We start from the raw sequence: 21,481 nt of genomic DNA, 5'->3' as shown, positions 1-21,481 counted from the left end.
TTCCACTTTGCATAAAACAATGAATAAGAAGTATTTACGTTTTGCGTGTGGTGTAGATTCTTGTAAGCGGTCTAATGCTTATTTTCTGCCAGGAAGGTTCTAGTTATGTAGAGTCAAAGAATGTAAGAAGCATCAGCATAAAGATAATTTTATAAATACTATGAATTAAGGCATGTTTTGAAAATGGGATACATCTTATTTTTAAATATTTTACCATAGTACTTAAATTGTTTATACGTTTTTTTATTGCGCTTTGATATCCGAATATTTATACATTGTATTTGAGGGAAAATTGCCTCTTTGGTCTAAGGCCGATTTCTGAAAAAACCCTTTCTCTGCCGCTGAAAGGTCATCTGTTTCTGACCATTGTGACATTGCCTCTAAAAAATGTTTAAGAAGTTATTGTAACCCAGTTTGCATGCTTTCTTGAGAATAATGCTCAAAAATCTCAGAAATGTCAGAATTGCAATCAGTGGACTTACAAGGCCGCTGAGAAGGTGATGCTTTGTTTCTCTTTTGTTTTGTAGTGACTGTAGTTCTTTCCATCTTCTAGCTTGAAGGAGCTGTTTCCTCCCGAATTTCTACTTGCAAAAACACTGACCTGGCAAATGTTATTGCTGCTTACCGAAGTCTCTACTCTCGGCCACCAAAAGGTATCCATCTTGCATTCAATAACCTGCATAAAGCTTCTAATTGAAGCGATGCTTTATTCTCTTTGGTGCTTAATTTTTTTTTTTCATTTGACTAAATTACTGATTGTGGAAGATCCAGCTCTTCATCCTTGCAATTTGACCAGCTCTTTTTAGACTCATTCCTATATGGGTTTTTTAGGTCGAGGACCGTAGGCTCGTAGGCTACGCTTGCGCAGTCTCGGTCAGAGAATTAATGTTTTCTAGAGTGGGGCTTGAACCAGCCCCTCTTCTCCATTGGCTGGCTTCCTAAACGGAGGCCAGCCATTGGTGGAGAGGGGCGTCACTCTGTTCAAGCCCCGTCTTTTTCCGATTCGGGGGCTTCTTTTTTAGCTTCTTTCTTGTTTTCTTTCTCTCCTCTTCCCATTGGCTGGAATTTTACCTTCCAGCCAATGGGAAGAGGAGAGAAAGAAAACCACGCCCGAATCAGAAAATTATGCTGCTTTCTCCGAGGCATTTCTGCCTCGCCTCGGAGAAAGATGGTGGTGTCATGGCATTGTGCAGGTAAGTTTTTTTTTTTTTTTTTGCCGTCTGTTCCCTCGTGCTTTCCGCCCCACCCCCTCGTTGTGCGTCTGTTCCCTCGTGCTTTCCGCCCCCCCTCATTTTGCGTCTGTTCCCTCGTGCCACCCCCTTGTTGCTTGTGCTTGCTGTCCTGCCCCCCCTCGTTGCACGTGCTTGCTGTCTTGCCCCCTCGTCGCTTGTGCTTGCTGTCCTGCCCCCTCGTTGCTTGTGCTTGCTCTCCTGCCCCCCTCGTTGCTTGTGCTTGCTGTCCTGTCCCCTCGTTGCTAGTTCTTGCTGTCCTGCCCCCTCGTCGCTTGTGCTTGCTGTCCTGCCCCCTCGTCGCTTGTGCTTGCTGTCCTGCCCCCTCGTCGCTTGTGCTTGCTGTCCTGCCCCCTCGTCGCTTGTGCTTGCTCCCCTGCCCCCCTCGTTGCTTGTGCTTGCTGTCCTGCCCCCCCTCGTTGCTTGTGCTTGCTGTCCTGCCCCCTCCTCGTTGCTTGCTGTCCTGCCCACCCCAGTTGCTTGTGCTTGCTGTCCTGCCCCCTTGTTGCTTGTGCTTGCTGTCCTGCCCCTTCGTTCGTTGTGCTTGCTCTCCTGCCCTTCTATTGGTATTGTAAATGACAATGCCATTTATTTATGTTTTAAAAACAAAAACATAAATAAAAATGTCATGAGCAATGCCAATAGCTCTAACTTTAAGAATGCCGAGACCATTGCATTGTAAATGCTTGTTTCTTCTGGTCGTCTGCCCTTTGCAACTTAGAAAGCAAGTTCCCTTTTTAGGTCTCAGCCTGCGATGGCTGCGCTTGCGCAGTCTCGCTGGCGAGGTTTAATCAAATAGAGAGAATATCACTAGCGCGGTTAAGCCCCGCCCCTCTTCTCCTTTGGCTGGCCTCCTAAACGGTGGCCAACCATTGGAGAAGAAGTCCTAGTGATGTTCTTCTTTCTCTTTAAGCCACGTCCTTTTCAGATTGGGTTCCTTGACTTACAGCTGAAGTAAAAGGTTTCTTATCTTCTTTATGGGTCCAGATGGCCCCATAAAGAAGATAGGAACCTTTTACCCCAGCAGGAAGTCCGGGAGCCCAGTCTGAAAAAGACGGGGCTAAAAGACAAAAGGTAGCGCTTGTTTTTTTCCGTAACGCCGTGCTGATCGAGACCGTCTGATGCCTGCACCACGCTGATATACTATCGGGCCCTATGCACCCTTGCACTATGCTGCAACTCCCTAATGCAGAAGTGTATATATATATCCCCATGTGCTGTCTCATGCACATCCATCCATGTACGTGGCGTGCACCTTCTGTGCCTTTCCTCGTGCTGCCGCTTAAAATTCCTCTCACTCGTCCCGTGTGTTTCTTCAAGCATCCTCTTATGTGCGGCACCTCTTGTGCACATTCTTCATATTCTAACATGTGCATGTTGTGCACTCCTCCGCATCTAGCAGCGCGCGTGCATTTCCTCGCGCAGCAATCTGCATCGAATCTCTCACTCTCCCCTGTTGCCGGTCTTGTGCTCTCTGTGTACACTGTACCGCAAGCTCCTACTGTGCGCGGTTCAGGACGCCGCCGGCGTCCCTTACGTCACGCAGACGTGTGCATTCCTCTGGTTCGTTCCGTCACACAGTCAGGTGTTCGCCCCACTCTGCCGCCTTGTGTACTTTCCCTTTTACACCTGCTTCCTCTCTCTATTTGCACACACTCCCTGGTCCCTGCTCACTCCATGCAGAGCTGCCTCTCCCCCTCTCTATCCCCAAAAGAGCTGCCCCCCACACTTTATCTCGAACAGAGCTGCCCCACACACTAACCCCACAAAGTGTCTCCCATCCTGTTTTGGGGGTGATCCACTGCTCACTCCTTTTTAACCACCCCAACGCCCCTCCCAGCTGTCACGATGACTGGAGGACAGCAGCTGTCAGGACAGTCTCAGAGTAACTTGTCAGGACGGGTGGACGCAATCTGTCCGGAAGAGCTGAAAGTGAATGATGGAGGGTCGCCTGACAAGTGACTTGCCACAACGTGTGGCATGTTACATCACGATGCACTGAAAGTGGCATAACAAGCTGGGTGGAAAGTGACCAGTCAGGAAGGGTGGAGAGTGACCTGTCAAGATAGGTGGGAGCTGTCAGCGCAGCCACAATGCCCCGGATGCTTCTTCACAAGTAATTTTTATCCTACATTGGCTCTTGGAATTATGCTCTGGGGCTCTGTGTATGTGTGTGTGTGGCTCTGTGTGTGTGTGTGTGTGTGTGTGTGTGTGTGTGTGTGTGTGGCTCTATGTGTATGTGTGTGCGTGTGTGTGTGTGTGGCTCTGTGTGTGTGTGTGTGTGTGTGGCTCTGTGTGTGTGTGTATGGCTCTGGGTGTGTGTGTGTGGCGCTGTGTGTGTGCGGCGCTGTGTGTGTGCGGCGCTGTGTGTGTGCGGCTCTATGCTATGTGTGTGTGTGTGTATGTGGCTCTGTGTGTGTGTGTGTGTGTGGGTGCAAATGCAATAGGTCTAGCATTTGCAAGAGATTAAGCTATTGCCATTGTAAATGACAATGCCATTGATTTATCTGTTTTCAAAACCAATACATGAATACAAATGTTGTCATTTACAATGCGAGTAGCTCTACCTTTTGCAAAGGCGAGACCATTGCATTGTAAATGCTTGTTTTGTTCATTCCTTCCTTCGTCCCTCCACTCAACCCTTTGTTAACCATTTTGAAGACCTGGAAACGTTCAGAAATTTGACTCTCGTGCACGCTGCTTATTTTGGAGTACAAATTCAACGCTTAACTTATGGTGAAGAAATGCATGCAATTAAAAGGAGCTTTCTCTCTGGTGTGATGTTCTGATCCGCATGAAAAGTGAGGCGTATAAAGCTCCCAGTTTTGTTGATATTCAGTTTGAACCAACCACAACTATATACATATATGCAGTCTGGACTTCTCCTCCTGGGCAGACTATCACAGGGCAAGGCACACTCCTCTCTCAGTAGGCAGGCTTCTTGGCACTTAGGGAGATCCTCCGCATACCAACTGGATGTTCCTTTCTTGCTGCAATGATTCACTCCTCAAAATTGCACAATGTGACACAGAACGCAACACAATAAAATCAAGCCACTGGACTAAAGACACCCAGGTAAGATACCTCGGTTATTACCTTGTCAATTAGTTGAAGCAGCCGACATGCTGCGCAGAACTGACACTGCTCCATACGTTGTAGAAATGACAAAATGGCACTGTTCGGTAATTGGAACTATAGATGTTCGGCCGTGAAAGAAGAGTAATAGACAAGGAGATTGAATAAATTACAATGAACATCCAAGGAGAGGACGTTGGAGGAAAAAAAGAAAATCTGTTGCAATAGACGAAGGATTCATAAATGGTTCACAGAGCAGCAAACACTCAGCACATTTAAAAACTGGGTCACAGCAACAGCTACCACAAAAGAAAATTAGCTTAAGCCTAAAGTATCCAACAACGAAATTACCTCTAGTGGCTTGAAGACAGCTTTCTGCGTTACCTTCTGGTAAGAGGCAGCAACAGTATAGGAAATATGGATTTCCCTCTGCACCCTGCCAGATGGTAATTACTCACCCTCATGGATCAGAATGGCCAGAAGATTGAGAAGATTCCCCCTCAATCTCCCCAAACACTGGTATTTGCACCAGCTGAACCCTTAGAATAGCTTCTGCAAATAATGGATGTAATCAGTTTACCACACCTAAAATGACATCAAGGCCACCAGTAGCCTGCCATGTGGAAGAGTGTTGGAACTAATAAATCCCACAAGTGGTTTAATCACATATGCTCTTTGATGTTAGCCAACCTGATCAACTTCCAAGACACCTCCACGCTGGATATGTAGTATGGAGTTTGCAGAGAGACAAAAGAACACTGCGTCAGTAAATGAAAATGTATCCTGTCGGCTAAATTCAACAGAACAACCTCCATTAACTTCAACACACAGTCTTGTTAAAAATCTTCCAATCAGTGCTTGGTGAAAGTGCGTGGTTTATTGTTGAAAGTAGAGGCTAACAAATGTATTGTGATCATTAGTGATCTCAGGTGTGATATAACTACTTTGCAAATGAGTTTTGATGATGCCATGTTTCATATTCGACAGGACAGTCTCTTGTTTGAATATCTACTTTATGGAATGTATGTTTGTGCAAATGAGGTGTGTGAGGATTTATTTGGAATGTTATTTTTCGGTGGCAAGCTGTCAAGTGGGCTTTTTTTTTTTTTAAACAGATTTTACTGATGGATCGCACAGTAAAAGCAGCACCTCGCACACCTAAGTTAACTGCACATCAAATATGAAGCATCATGAAATTGGCAATCTATACAGCATTTTAGAATCCAATGTTTCATCAAACTGACCAAACTACCCCCCCCCCCCACCTCCCCCCCTCCCCCCAACGCCCCCCACCCGGATCCCACCCATCCGGTCGCACGACAGCACTTTCCAGTTTCTCCAATATAAACCACCATCCAATAGCATGTGTACCCCTTCCTCATGACCCGCCTATCCCATTTCCTGATTCATCTCCCGGTCTATCGGGGGCTCCAGCCAAAGGCCCGATACTCTGCCCACTGCTTCCATATCTTATAATGCTTTCGCGGGCACCCACGGGCACAAAGATTGGCTGCTCCAGCCCCATACAGAAATCAAGGCCCTTCTTCCACACCGAAACTGAGGGAGGGTGGGGGTCCGTCCACGCCTAGGCTATATCCCTTTTGGCAAGGGTAAGACCCAACAGCAGTAGATGCCTCTTATATATGTTACCCCCCCCACCCCTTCCAGGACGTGCAGTAATCCTAACTGTGGTGTGCGGGGAAGTTCCAACCCCAATACCTTGGCCATACAGTTCCACACCCCAGTCCAGAATCCAATCAGTGCACCACAGCTCCAAACCGTATGGATCAGTGTCCCCATCTCCTTACCACACCTGAGACAGTCTGGGGAAGCAATGAGGCCAGCCTGCCACAACCTTTCCCTTGTAAAGTACACTCTGTGCAAGTATTTAAATTGGATCAGTCGCAGCCTTATCGCTATCGCCGCGCCTCTTTGGGCCTCCAGCGCCTCCCTCCAATCCTCCTCTTCAAGTGCCCCTACATCACGCTCCCACGACTCCCTAAGTTTCTGAAGTGTCGTTGAAGAATGTATTACCAGCGTGCGATATATACGGGAGATCTTTTTGTCCACCAGATCCCCCATAAAAACTTTGTCCACCAGTGGGCTAAACTCCGGTAGGGAATGAAGACCCTCAAGACTCGGCCTGATGGCATGGCGGAACTGTAGGTACCTAAAAAATTGGGACTGGGGCATATCCTACTCCCCTCGCAAATCTTGGAAGGATTTGAGCGTCGTCCCTGACATCACATCTCCCAAGGACGAGATGCCAATGGCATCCCAGCCCCCAAAGCCTTGGAGGGACGCCAGAGCAGGCAGACGGCCGTTGCGCCACAGCGAGGTATCTTGCGCCAGCCTATCCCACCATCACATGCGACGTAGAGCCTTTCTCCAAACTTGATAAACAACCTGGGTGGCCGGGGGCAGTCCCCTTCGAAACCGCAGCGCATAGAGGGCCGTATGTAACGTATTGGAGCCCATGAGATGTCTCTCCAGAGCATATGCCAGATCCCCCCTATCTCCATACCACCATTCATTTAGAACTAAAAGTTGAGAAGCCTGATAGTACGACAATGTATCGGAGGTTGCCAGACCCCCATCATAGGTGGACAGGAAACCGGTGCGGAGCGCTACCCATACCATTCCCCCGGCCCACAAATACTGTCCCAATGCTGAATTTACTTGTCGGAACCACTGGGGCGAGATCGGGTATGGGTGATTTTGCAGTTGATAGAGTAATCGGGGTAGAGCCACTATCTTAAAAATGGCTGATCTGCCAAATATAGTAAGGGGCATTCGAGACCACGTCTTCATCTCCAAGCGGACTCTATCCCAAACCGGCATCAGGTTGCCCTCCCAGGAGAGCGCGGGACTCGCGGAGATGAACACCCCTAAATACTTAAAGCCTCCCACTTCCGTTTGAGGCATGGAAGCCCACTCCCCGACACCTGGCCCGTCCCCCAGCACCCATATGACCGATTTACGAGGATTTAAGTAGAGACCCGAGGTCTCGCCGAATATCTGCATAATTTCTAATAAGCGCGGTCCCGACCTATCAAGCTGCGTGAGAAAGAACAAGACGTCATCGGCATAGAGGGCAATCTTGTCGGCCAGGCCTCGCTCCCACACGAAACCATGAAGCTGCGCATCCAGCCGCACCCAAGCCGCCAGCGGCTCCATCGCCAGGGCAAACGGGTACGGGGAAAGGGGGCACCCCTGACGCGTACAGCGCGCAATGGAAAATTTGGATGATACGGCCCCTGCCACCCTGACCGACGCCATCAGATCCGTATAAAGAGTCTCAAATAGGATAAAAAGTGAGGCCCCAGGTTAAGCCGAGGCAGAAGTGCTAATAGATAAGTCCAGCTCAGGGAGTCAAAGGTTCTGTCGATGTCCACCAGAAGGAGTGCCGCTTGTACCCCAGTGCCTTGAATAGCCGCCACTGCGACGTGTGCCCTTCGTATATTATGCCTAGTTGCCCTACAGTATTTACAACAAGGGGTGCTACAGGGCATAAACCCGGCCTGATCCGGGTGGACAAGCTCCATAATATAAGGCGGTTAGCAAGCGCTTTAGCCAGAATCTTAGCCTCGATATTTAGGAGCGATATGGGGCGGTACAACGCGTGCTGTTCCGAAGGCCTGCCCGGTTTATGGAAGACCACCACCTCTGCATGTCGTCAATCTGCCGGAAGGGTACCTCTCTCCCTCGCTTTTTCCAGAGCAGCTCTGTAGGGGGCACCCAACTGTAAGTGATATTTCTTAAAAGATTTGCTATGGAACCCATTGGGCCCATGGGCTTTCCTGGCGTTAAGCTCCCCCAGCGCTTGACCCAGCTCCTCCACAGTGAGAGGGAGCTCCAGCCGGTCACGTACATCATCCGTCACTGCCTGCGGCAGCAAGTCAAATATAAATTTGTCCACCATGTCCGCCGAAAGACACTCATTCGGAGCATATTGGACCGCGTAGTACGCCGAGAAGCTCTCTGCTAGTTCCCGCGGGTCCGTGTTCGGATCTCCCACCGCATCTAGGAGCCCGGTAAGGCCTGCACCTGAAACGTATTCTGGCAGAGGCGGTGCAACATCGTCCCGGACTTATCCCCCCACTGAAACTCTACTACGAGTCGCCAGCCACACCTGCCGCGCCTCGTCCGACAATATCGCCGCATAGGATTGCTGCGCCAAGAGGGGCTGCCCCACCGCTTGGCCATCACCGCTCATGCTACAGCAGATCTCCAGGGCCTCCACCTCTGCCGCCGCCCAGATCAACTCTGCCTTCCGCCGCCGGCGCGCCGCCTCACACTACGCAATATCCACTCCTCGGAGCGTGGGCTTCAAAGCCTCCCACATAGTACCGGCCTCCAAAAACAGATCCTGCATTCTCCACCCAATAGTGAGCTATGGCTTCCCTCATATGCCTCTGATAGTCCTCGTTCTGAAGATGCCATGTAGAGAGGCGCCATCGAAACGGCTGCCGCCCCCTATCCAGGGCAAATTCTATAGCCACAGGGGAATGATCTGAGAGCCCCCTGGACAACACTGCCGCCGACTCCACCCTGCCAATAACCGAGCGGGGGACAAATATATAATCCAGCCTAGAGAAGGATTTGTGGACAGCCGAAAGGTATGTGTATTCCCGCCTGCGCGCATGCAAGTATCGCCATGTGTCCACCCAGTCTAGACCTCGTACTAAATCCCCCAATTTTGTGGCCCCACCAGTCAGCTGGCTTCCCCCGGGCCTGCATCTATCCAACAACATATCCATGACATCATTCCAGTCCCCCCAACTATCGCCGGCTTCTCGGGATATAAGGCCAGATCGTGAACAACTGCTCCACTAATGACCACTGCAGCGGGGGCGGGGCATACACACTACCCAGAACCAGGGAGTCTTCTCCCACCATGCCCCTAATGAATATGTACCTGCCCTGTGTATCAACCCATTGGGTGGAGTGAACATATGAGAGCCTACGGTGGACAAGAATAGCTACCCCCGGGATCCCCTAACAAAGCCTGCATGATATACCTGCTGATAGCCAAAGCGCTGTAGGCAGAGGATTTTGTTGTCCAACAGGTGAGTTTCCTGCAGAAACAGTACATCAGCACGTTCTCTATTCGCCTGCCGCAAGACTGCACCCCTCTTGATCTTGTCTAGCATACCCCTCACATTCCAGCTCAGGACCCGGAGGGATGCTCTGGGACCTAAGGCCTTCAACCCAGCAGTCTCCATTCAGAACCCAGGAAGGGAAATCGCCCCAAGGCGGGCCACGAAAGGAAGCGCACAGGAACACTAGAAACTCTCTTACTGTCATGCGATTGAACGCCCACACATCCATCCTGCAACACATTAAACTGCTCCCCCCCCCCACCCCCAGCCCCCCCCCATACCTCAAAAACACTGAAGTACCTGTCGCGGTATAGACATCCCTCGACCACAAATGGGAGCCCAGAGAACAGCCACACCAATGGATCCCCATCAACCTACCCATGTACCCAACTCCCCCCTAACAACCCCTAAGCAAATGGGGAAATATGGTCCTGCCCCTCCACACGTCCCCCCCCACCCCACCGCCCCATATACATTTAAAGTGTTGAGCACTATAGCCAGAAGTCACGTATGTCTCTGATCCCCCCAGGAGCTGCGCCATACCGGCGCCTCTGGCCGGCCAAGCACAGCAGATCGCTGCAATGGCTAGCGTTTCTCCGGCTGTGTGTCCAAGGCTAAGGGTTCCACCATCTGGAGATCAGGCGCACCCCCGGCATCCTCGGCGGCCCCCCTTGAGTTGGAGCATTACCTAGATCTGGACCGCCAATGCCTGCCCCCTTTCGGCCCCAGGGCCGTGTGGGAGCGGGTCTCATTTTGTGAAGAATCTGAGTAAAGGCCCGGCGGGGTATGCGCCCTAACCTTCACTGTCTCATCAGTCCATTGAAATACTTCCTTCGGGGTATCAAAGAAATGAGTACGAGATTGAAAGAATACCCTCAGGCGGGCCAGATAGAGCAATGCATAGGGGAGCTTGAGATCCCTGAGTCGTGCCTTCACCGCCATAAAGGACTGCCGTTGCTGTTGCACAAGCCTCGTATAGTCCGGAAAGATAGGAATCCGCTGATTATAATACATTAGAGGCTCCTTTGCCCACGCCTGCTGCAGGATAACATCCTGATCATGATAGTTCAGCAGCTTAGCTATCACCGGCCGAGGACGGTACCCCACGGGAGGCTTCTGGATCAGAGCCCTGTGCGCCCGCTCTATCACAAAGCATCTTGAGAGGGAATCCGGGGGAGCCACCTCTCCAGCCATTGGGCCAAGAATTTCTCCATGTTGCCCTTCTCGCAGCCTTCCGGGAGTCCAACAAAGCGTAGATTGTTCCGCCGGGCCCGCCCTTCTGCATCCTCTGCCCGGAGTGCCAGGTTTTTCTGGATACTTTCCATGGTTGCAACTTTGCGTTTCAAGGTCACTACATCGTCTTCCACGCCAGAAATCCTTGTTTCCACCTCTGTAATACGGGCCACTGCGTTGCCCAAGTCTTGACGCAGGAGGGTAACATCCTCACCCACAGCCCCGATCTTCGCATCTAACATGTCCCTAGATTGCGTTATGGCTGCCATCAACGCCGCATTATCAGGCCCCGGATTGGGGGCCCCCGGCCGCCCCGGCACCTCCACCCTGTCCTGTCTATTTGTCTATGGGTCCATGTTTTGTGACTGCGCCACCACTCCCACCTCTCGTCATCGTAGGCTATTGGCAATGTCCCCCGCTGTGGGCGCCGTGTATCCCTCACCAGCACCCCGTCTCCGGCACCCCAACGGTTCAAAGAGTATTCAGGCGTCCCCCAGCAATCTGTCGGATACCAACGATGAGACCAAGCACTATGCTCCACCACGTTGATGCCTCCGTTGCGCGCTTCCACCCTTCCTAGCCCCTTGCTGGCCTTCCACCGAAGTGACCGATCCCCCCGCTCCAGGGTGTGCCACCCGTTGCTATGTCCGTCCTCCACAGGGTGCCCTGTTCTGCCTCCAGGCCTCCTATAGGATCCCAATGCGGCCAATGTACTCCCGCTCCATGCAACCCATCTTCGACCAGTCGCGCCCAAGTCCAGCACAGGTCAGAGGCCAGCCTCCTCAATAACAGCCTCGTGGGAAGCCCTGGAGTCTGTGCAAGTGGGCCCCCCACAGTCCGGACTATCCCGGGAGGACTAGGACTCTCCACAGCTGCCACCAAATGTCAGGTCGCGGGACCAACTGCACACCAATAGGAGGGGGCCCCCGCCTGCCCCTCGTCGCCAATGCTGCCCGAGCCGACCGCCGGAGCTGCTGCTTGCTTCCCCCCAAGCGTAGGGGGGAGAGATGAAAAAGGCACACTCTTACTTGCGGCCCTGCTGCCAGGAGAAGTCCCACATACACCGGTGCCCGGGTCAGCCCTATGGGGGAAGCACCAAAATCGAGGCCCAGGCTTCACTGGGCGGACCAGGCCACACCACCGCGTCTGCTCCCAAGGCCGGCTCCTCAACCTCCTATCCGCGCCACTCCCGGGTATCCAGTGGGGCCCAGGGCCGGTCCAAGCAGCCCGGAGTTCTGGGGCGCCCAGTCTGGGCCAGCGTCACTAGTCCCTCGCCGCCCGCACCAGCATACAGCCGCCTCCAAGGTCCACGAAACTCAAGGTCCCCGGCTGCCCCTCGCGGCGTAGGCTCAACAGCACCGGATCGCGTTCTCCGGCCCTGTGTACACTCCGTCAGCCAGGATTGCTCCCAGAGTCTGCCGCTGGCCTCCGCACTCGCTCTACACCTCCGGGGCACAACGAGGTGAAGGGGGACCAGGATAATTCGGCGGATGAAGGATCGGCGGGACGGAGCTCTCTTAGGCTGTGTTCGCCATGTTGGCTCCCTTGGCCTAGCCCCCCAAGTAGGCTTTTAAGGTTCGATTTTCATCTCGTTTTAGATGCAGTTTTATGATGAGCTACACTTTGTCTTTCTGTCCATGCCCAAATTTGAGCCAAACATCCCCCAAATGAATTATTTGACAACTAAAAATGTATATCATGAGTAGAAGAAGTATACTTCTAGAGTCTAACGCAAAACATTGGGTTGTGCCAGTTTAAACCACCGCTCATGTTCTGGCCTTGAACATTTTCGACCAGAGAATACATCGTTCTCTCCATCAGAAATCAGTGTGTGATGGTTTTTGAGAACTGTCTTGTGTCCATGAAGCTGCAGTTCTCTGGGCAATTGTATTTATGCCTTTATCTCCCATCCAGGTTTGACTGGGACCTTAATTACATCCTGTCCACAGAAAGAGGGTCATTTGTTGCTGTAGTGCCTTTTGTAATGCCAGTAGCAAAGGTTTGCTTTGAGGATGGCAGTGTACGAGATATTGTCATGTTGAGCAAGTTTTGGAATCGAATGTCATGTCATGTCGTGTTCTCCAGTGTCTACCGACAGCTGCTGTGCAGTATTCCAGTGTATTTTCACAAACATTTCACAGGTCCTTTTTTTCCTGGAAAGTTACTTTTGTAAATAGTTGCTTTGTTAGGGTGGGACAGGAATAGGTTCATCCCCATATTTCTGGGGTTTGTGGAGGAAGAATGTTTTGCCCCCTTAAGCGTACTCCAGTGTGTTGTCCACAAAACGAACAGCTGACTGCTGTATGCATCGTGGATCAGAAGTACCCCTATAATTACAAAATTTGCAGGCTCGCAATCACAGGATGCTGTGTACCCCTAAAATACTTACACATAAACAAATCATATGCATAAGCCTGCAATGCGTTAATGTGCATATCGTTTTGCTAATTATGCTTTTTACTTTAGGGATTGTATTTCCACTGTGATTTATTGTTATTATTTTTTTTGTGAGGAGCGGCCACAGATATTCTTACTTGAGCCTGTATCTGAACTAAAAGAATTATGTCATTGAATTCTTTGGACTCCGTGTTTGTAATACTCTTGTTTGTTTTAACCATGTTTGTAATTCTCATGTTTGTTTTAATCACAGTTGTGTTTGTCAGATAGAAATAGGAAATATGTACAAAAACTAATGAAACTGTATTCTGAAGTTTTTATATAAGCAAAGTAAATTAGCGCCCGACCAAATATATTTGTTTGGAGCTCTTTTGACGATTTATTTGAAAATGAAGAAGTTAAGGATGAATGCTTTTAGTTAGTGTTTTTGTTTACTATCAGTCTAAACTGGCTATGTCATGGCAATTGTGATAAATTTGTGTTGTTTTCAATTTTGTGTTATACCCTTACTGGTACTTCAGCAAGCCACCTCTCTTTCCAAAGTACCCAATACCTCCAATTTTACCTCCGATTTACACCTAATGGGTTTCACATGCACCACCGACAAATAAGTATGCACCGTACATGTGTGAATCAGTCGCTGGTCTCCACTTTGTAATTGGTAGATGAAGAAATAGGCTTGCTATGCATAATACAGTTGTTATAATTGTCTTTTTCTGCATTGGTTTCCTCTAATCAGGATTTGAGAAGTATTTTCAAAATGGGAAAACGCCAAAAGACGCCAAAGGTCTCGCAAGTGAGGGGAAAGGTATAGTCTTGCCAGTAATTTCAGTTTCTTTAAAATTTTCAGATTCTTCTCCATGTCCTGGCACAATGATACCTTATTCTGTGGTAGATTAAGAGAGTGTGTGTTTTTCTTGTTTCTTTGACAAAAATATTGCTCTTGCTGAAGCACACTCCCTGTTTCAGATGAAAGGGTAAAGCAGCATTTATTTGTCCTCCTATCTGAGAAAAGCCAATACATCAAGACTGAGATACCATTGCCAAAGGGTCATCAGCTCCAACAGCCACTTAGGATATTCGGCCTGGGTGTAATTCTAGGAGAAAACCAGATCTGTACCTAGAGACACCAGATTACCCATCTAACGTCTCTCACTGTACACGCTGAAAGCTAGAGCCAACCGGGCCAAGCCTTCATGGTCATTTGCCATATTTCAACAAATAACAATACTTCATTATTTATTGGGATCAACAGAAATCATGATTTGGTGCATCACAAAACATTCACTCCTCCTGTGTTCCCTTCATCAAATTAGCCTATTGAATCTCAATTGTAGGTGTATGTTTCAGCTTCACTAAATAGGCATAAACGTCATTTGGGCCCACTGCCTTTCCTGCCCTGTGCCAGTATTAATCTTGTGAAGTTTACTGGTATGAATAGCAGTATCTGATGCCACTGTTATTAACTCCAGTGAGTACTAGGTAGTTCACACACCCATAGGTGATAATAAATATGAACGTTTTCCTTAAAATGTTACCTTCATAGGACAGCTCCAGAACATGTGAGGATGGTGTGCAGTGCCCAATCTGCAACATAGTCATTTATAGGTTAGGCTACCATTGCTATACATTGGATAAAGTGTGTGTGGTGTAAGATGGAACAAATACATGGAAATAGAATGCTGCCTTCAAAATGTATTCTTTGTAAATCCCTTCTCGCATAATTGAAAGGATCTCGAAAGCCCCGTTTTTCTTAGCAACATACCTTGCCAAACCCATTTGTCTCATAAAGATTAGGAGCGTTTTCCATAGAGCCCACTCAACATGTCACATAATTGTGATATGTGATGTACAAAGCTTCCCTGTCAAACTTGGAAATTTCAATAAAATCAATGGTGTATTGAGACTTTACCCCTCATAACGTGGTGTGGAGGAAGGTGGGCTGTGCATACAATGTAAAGGCAAACTGATGTTCAATTTCATTTGAATTACCTTATAATATTTATTCTCACCATTCTGTCAAATTAGACCCCTATCTAGTTGGTAATCCATAAAGATAACTAACGTTATTGGTGATCTTGATTATTGGGATATGCTGTTACCAATCCAAGAGGTATATCAGCAATACTGGGTGCTCCTAAAATCCCTCCTATTTCAAAACGCCTGTGAGTTAGACGTGTAAAAGAATTCGGTTTGTGGGAGGGAATAACATATAGTGGTAATATACTTCACACTGTTAACTTTATATACACACATGTGGGGCTAGCAAAAATTGGATCTCAGTGAGATGGGAGGTGCACAAGTATAATCTGACATCTGATCTAGACAATCTCCCTTGATAGCTGTAGATGTTCTCTCGTGATATGTCACAACAAACCGTGGGCCTGCTCTTCATTCCTCTCCCAAGAAGAGCAAGACTCAAATTTGTTCTACATTGTAAAATCTGGGCCTATAACCCTACATTCTTTCACTTGCAAGGCTGTGGAAGGAATACAAGGGCCTAGAAAACTAGTAGACACAAGATATTCTATCAGGATCTCTCCGAAGCCCCCCAACCATCACATGAGGTGCAGACACAAGCAGTGACCTATCAGTGCGACAGAGGACGTAACTAGTAAAGCACCCAACTTTGCTTTCTATACCAGAATACTGCTCCTTCATCATTTATGTAGTATGTAGGACAGAAAACCTTGAAACCAGGCACCTCTCCCACGTTTAAGCTCATATCTCCTTGACCTGCCAGGGATAATAATCCCATCTTGTGAGTTAAAGTTAAATGCAAGGAGTTGACCTGTGCCTGAATGACTCTTTTATCTTCGCCTCTAACATATTCCTCTGCTTCTCCAGTACTAGAGTCTGGGCTACTGAGCTCTGATGTAGAACGTTTTTTAATAGTTCTTACTGACACAGAATGGTTCTGACCGTTCTGGATGCTAGCAAATTCATTGTCCAGTTTGAGTCTGATAGTAAGCCTACGTTTCTAACCTTGTCAAATGAAGTCGGAGCTGACTCCATATTAGTTGGCCACGATTGGAGAACCGAGCTGGCTAGTTTCTTGCAGAACATCAAAAGCTCCTTCTTAGCAGGATGCAATTTTAGACCGTTTTTACCCATCCAATGGTGACTAATGGAGAACGTCTGATTGAGAATGATCTGGATGAGATGTTCCTCTGAAATAGAGGGCTCAGTTTGAAAAAGATCTGAGTGTCATCTGCATACATATTGAACGACATCCCTTGGTCTCCCAGCAGGCCAGACGGGGTGGGGGCATGTAGATGTTAAAGAGAAGCAGGGAAAAATAGACCCCTGTGGGACTCCTGAAACGGAGACTTTGGGATTGGAGGTAAAAAGTGGAAAGGCTACTGGCTGAGCCCAGTCAGTCAGAAAAGAGTGGAAACTTGACAGCGACTGGTGGTCATAGCCAGTGGCCTTTGGTCGAGCAAGGAGAACATCATGGTCAATGGTTTCAAAGGTGGCCAACAGGTCCGGCAAAACTAGGGTGCCGACTCGCCCTTGTCCATTTTGAGGTGCAATTCCTCTGGACTGACATGACCACAAGACCGGTGCTATGGCTTTTTCTCAAACCGGTGGATGTAACCGGTTATTTAGGTGCAGGTATTCCACATTTTCCTGCCACTTCCCACAGAATGTTTGACGAAGCCCACAAGGCCTTTACTTTCACCTTATAGTCTGAATTTCTGATGCCATGATGGCCTATAGCCTTCATTAGTAGTAACTCAATTAAAGTCGCTGGAGCACATCTGTGTAACTCACGCAAATGGATATAAGGCACTGGCCTATTGCACACTTGAAAATACAAGCTGAGGTGGTCTAACCTAGAATGACAGAGCACATTAAGTCAGTACCAACATTACCCCTCCCTTGGTGAAAATCCTCTATTACCGTGGTCTGGTGGCACAGGGAGGCACAGTGGCATGGCCATGGGCTAAATGTAGAAGTCTGCACCTGTAGCAGAGAAGAGTCTGAGATCACGAACGTTCTTCAGGAGCAAAGATTGCGACCAACCTTTGAAGTGATTACAGCCACCTCTCCAGGGAGTGGCTGATTTACAACCTCTGTTAAGGGCAGGAAAGATACCACGTGGAGTATGGTTGACTCTGTCTCGCAGCTATCATGGGTGTTGGGCCTCTGGGAGAGGCTTCAAAGAAGGAGCATGGGTAGGGGTGGTTAAACACCTGCATAGTGGGATCACCTACCGGCACACCACACAGTGCATGACACCATCATTTAGGCAAGGACAGTCCGGCTAGTAGAAATTACAGATAGTCAGCCAGGGCACTGAACTAGACTTCCAGAGTGACTATGGTGAGACAACTAGTCCGGCCCCCTAGGCTCAGGCAGATAACTGCTGAAGCAGAGTCCAGGGGGCTCCCTCATGCCATTAGGAAAGTGGAACAGTCTGGCGCAGTGCCGAGGGAGTACTTGACCAGACAGAGACCGCCAAGGGGTTTCCTATACTACGAACGTGAAGGGCACTTGGAATGGGTGCCCTGGCCTGCACACACTCAACCTATTCATCATCATTCTTACCTCACAACTGCTGCGGGGGAAGCGAGATGGAGTCAACTGGCCAGGGGGCACAGTATTGTCTGAGTGTCCATGGAACACAGTTTGACTCTCCTTAAGTAGGGAAATGATCTCTTCAGAACGGGGCCTGAACTGCGAGGTGGAGGGTAGTAGGAGTTGTGTGTGAAAATCAGTAACCGCAAGTGGGATACAGGGCTCAGACTACTATTGCAGAAGAAAACCAGTTGGTGGCGTATCAAAGAAAATATGCTGCCTAGCGTGGCAGAGAGCTGAGGCGAGTAGGGTTTTACTGCACTGCCCTAGCCCATGAGTAAAGCACCATTAGATATTACTCAAGGAGAGCCAAGGATGGCAGAAATTACCAGCAAGGCTAACATCGAGGGTAAAGGGCACAGAGCAGATGCTGTCTACACACAATGCTCACGGATCTCCACCACCAGTGAGTCTTAGTCCACAAGTGTATTGTTAAGGATCAAGGAGAATCCTAGTGCTTCTCAACATATTGCATCAATTAACATGGAAAGATCTCAAGGTGAGCCATGCAGTTTAGCAGCAGTCAAGGGAAAAATATATCCTGTCTTCAAGCTCTTGCTACAGCAAAGGCAATGAAAAAAACCTAAAAAGCACAAGAACATCACAATCTTATTGGGTGGATTACCAGCCTCAGCACAAAACATAACTATATGCCAGCGAATGTGGCTCATACACTCATAACACAAGCTTAGTCAAATATGTTTTGCAGAAGTTCCAATTATTGCTAATCTCAATATATGTGAGGAATAACAAATGGGTCTTTCACGTGTTGATAAGGTGTCATCTGAGGCTGTCTGACAGTGGGTGGAGCTGTTGGGTATGTTTGGTGAGGATGGAGATCCACCCTCAAATTCTGGATCGGATGAGGAGGGTTGAGGGGCAATACGGTTACATCACCCCCTTCTTCTACTTCTTTTTTTTTTCCCTTTTCCTCCTTTTCAGGTCTCGCCTGAGCCAGCGCATGCGCTACTCTGGCAAGACATTTAGTAAGTGGGCTTTTAAATGTCCGACCACACGCGTTTGCTGGCCTCCAGCTTGCGGTTACGCATTCGTGCACACGCACAGCCGCCGCACATCGCATAGCTCGTGGTACCCTTACAGCGCGCGATCACTTTTGCGGCCGCTCATTTTCATTTTCTTCCCTACCTATTACACTTGTTTACTTTGTTGGGCCTAACCAGTGAGTGGCAGCATAAGTCCATTGACACAGTGGACACCAGCGCCTAAGCATCCCTTCCCGCATCAGTAGACTTCCTAGTAATCAAAATGGGCAATTCTCCTAAAGAATACATGTCAATTTCATTTTAGCACGCGTTCGCACGCACACAAATCCGGGGCGTGTCTTTCCTGTTGCCTGCCTCTCGCCTCGCATACCCAACCATCTGGCTTTCTTCTTGCTTGCTCTCCAGACCAGCGCATGCCCCTCCCGCACCACAGAGCATTCGAATCCCTGCCGTCCCTTTAACCTTCCATCTATCTACAGTAAATAAAATTAATACCATTGAGCGGGGGGGAATATCGGTCTATTACGTGAACACCTTGTAGTAAGTAGCACTTCACAGCAGGCGTTTATTATGAGATCTCTAACGTCACTTCTGCACTCGACGTCATAACTTTTTTTTGCTCCGCGCGTAGCTGTCTCAGACTTTCCAGAATTGTATATTCACTTGAGCGTGGTTTACACGTCTGTTTGATCAGCGCGGACCCACCTTCTCCCGGCACACAGAAGTGTGCAGTTTATTTCCTAACTAATTGGTGCTTTTTCAAGTTGTTTTCTCTTCTTGCCTAAGCAGTAGCCTGCTCTTTTTGTACCGGTTCCACCTAAGGGGTGTTGGCTTTCATTGGAAGAGGCTTTTTCCTGCTGGTTCTTTCCCAGAGCTGAGGTTTTTTTTTAACTTTAAATTCTTATTTAGGGCCTGGTACTTTTCTTTCTCGGGGCATGATGCTTTCTGTTAGGGCTTTGCTTCTTGGGGACAGGGGCTTTGCTTTTGTGGTTGTCCTGACGCTCTCAGAAACGGCCGCTCCCTGCTCCCTGCTCCTGCTGGTATCGTTAATATTCTCGCTGCTTTGCCTGCATTACTTTTATTTACATCTTGCTACTTGCCTTGTCATTGCATTCACTGAAGCCACAAGCCTGTGCATATTATTTAATTTAAAGCGCTCTGCCGATTGAAGCCACGAGCGTGTGCTTTGTATTCTATTAATAGCGCTCTGCAGATTGAAGCCACGAGCGTGCGCTTTGTATTCTATTTATAGCGCTCTGCCGAGTAAAGCCATAAGCGTGGGTATATTAACCCATTCATAGCGCTCTCCCGATTTCTGCATTTCCCTTGACTCAGACGCGCATACCCAGCTGTTGTGTGCGCCAGCTGCTACTTAACATAGCGCCTGTGTAAACATTACATTGCCGAGTGCTCCTCATTAATTTAAAAAAAGCATTGGAACCACCATTCACTCGGTGTGCCCCTTCCTGTTGCAATTTGGACTTGGATTCCATTTTGTTTGTTGTTTGTGCCTCAGAGCCCGTCCTGTCCGCTCGATCCCGCCTCCCTGCTGACCCTCCCTCGCCCCTCCCCCCCACCAACCATTTATGACAGATGCTTTCTCGCGCAGCGTTCACGCGCGGCGGCCGCGCCCCAGTTGCGCCGAAGGTGCGCCAAAGGTAAGCCCGTCTACGCCCGTCCGCGCCTGGCCCGCGCCCAGCGCCATAGCCCCTGGTCCTCGTAATGCCCACCCCTCCCGCATTACTTACGATGCCACCACCCTCCTAGCCCTCAACTCCGGCCGTACCCTCAACTGCGTCCAAGCCGCTCCTGGACACACACATGGACCCTTTTCCTGCAACTCCTGCAAGTTCGACGCCACCAAGAACAACTCCTCATCTACGATCACACAACAGATACCCGACCCCAACCACCTACAATGCATCCTGCTCAACACCCGCTCGGTCCACAGGCACGCCATTGACCTCTGGAATCTACTAGACACCATCTCTCCGGACGTCGCCTTCCTAACAGAAACATGGATGAACGCCACATCAGCCCCAGACATCACCATTGCCATCCCGGAAAACTATAAGATCATTCGCAAGGACCGTACCGGCCACACAGGAGGAGGCATCGCCATCGTCCATAAGAAATCCATCCGCATCTCAACCAGCTCAGACGTCAATCTCGCCAACTCTGAACACCTTCACTTCCAGATCCACATCGACCCCAAAATCACACTCAAATGCACCCTCCTTTACAGGCCACCAGGACCCCGCGCACAGTTTAGTGAAGACATCACGGACTTCATCACTCCACACGCGCTCCCCTCCAAGGATTACATCCTTTTGGGAGACCTCAACTTTCACCTTGAAAAGAACAACGACCGCAACACCACCACCCTTTTGGACAACCTCGCCAACCTCGGACTCAAACAACTTGTCACCACCTCCACCCACATCGCAGGTCACACACTCAACCCTATCTTCACCTCCAGCAAACATGTCTCCTTCAGCCACACCACAGCTCTCCTTTGGACTGACCACAACTGCGTTCACTTCACCTACAACAAGCCCACTTCCAACAACCACCCCCAACCCACTCTGCAAAGAAACTGGAACAAAATCACAATCGACCAGATCTCCACATCGCTTCTTCAAAACCCCCCAGCCCACTCCTCTAACCCAGACCAAGCAGCCACCAACCTCACCCAATGGTTATCCAACAGTGCCGACATCTTAGCACCACTGAAAAAACGACAAATCAAACTAGGCAGCAAGAAGGCCTCCTGGTTCAACGATGATCTTAAGAAATCCAAGAAACTCTGCCGCTCCCTTGAGAAGGCCTGGAAAAAAGACCCAACCACCAGCACCAAGGA

At 49.2% G+C, this 21,481-nt stretch overlaps 1 protein-coding gene across 2 annotated transcripts in view; it reads left to right on the top strand.

Moving 5' to 3' along the window:
* Positions 1-21,481, top strand: part of LOC147659647 (mitochondrial inner membrane m-AAA protease component AFG3L2-like) — a 158,220-nt gene that overhangs the window by 12,125 nt on the left and 124,614 nt on the right. The window contains exons 2-3 of one of the 2 annotated variants that reach the window (XM_086951579.1): positions 554-653; positions 13,776-13,844. In XM_086951579.1, the coding sequence (XP_086807705.1) occupies positions 554-653; positions 13,776-13,844 (169 nt within the window). The remainder of the gene's footprint in view (positions 1-553; positions 654-13,775; positions 13,845-21,481) is intronic. The other variant, XM_086951580.1, reaches the window with a different exon arrangement.

Source organism: Lissotriton vulgaris, unplaced genomic scaffold (genome assembly GCF_964263255.1).
Source record: "Lissotriton vulgaris unplaced genomic scaffold, aLisVul1.2 SCAFFOLD_4211, whole genome shotgun sequence".
In the NCBI taxonomy this organism is placed as follows: Eukaryota; Metazoa; Chordata; class Amphibia; order Caudata; family Salamandridae; genus Lissotriton; species Lissotriton vulgaris.
Note: the sequence above shows the minus strand (reverse complement) of the source record. Positions and strands in the feature narration are given on the sequence as shown.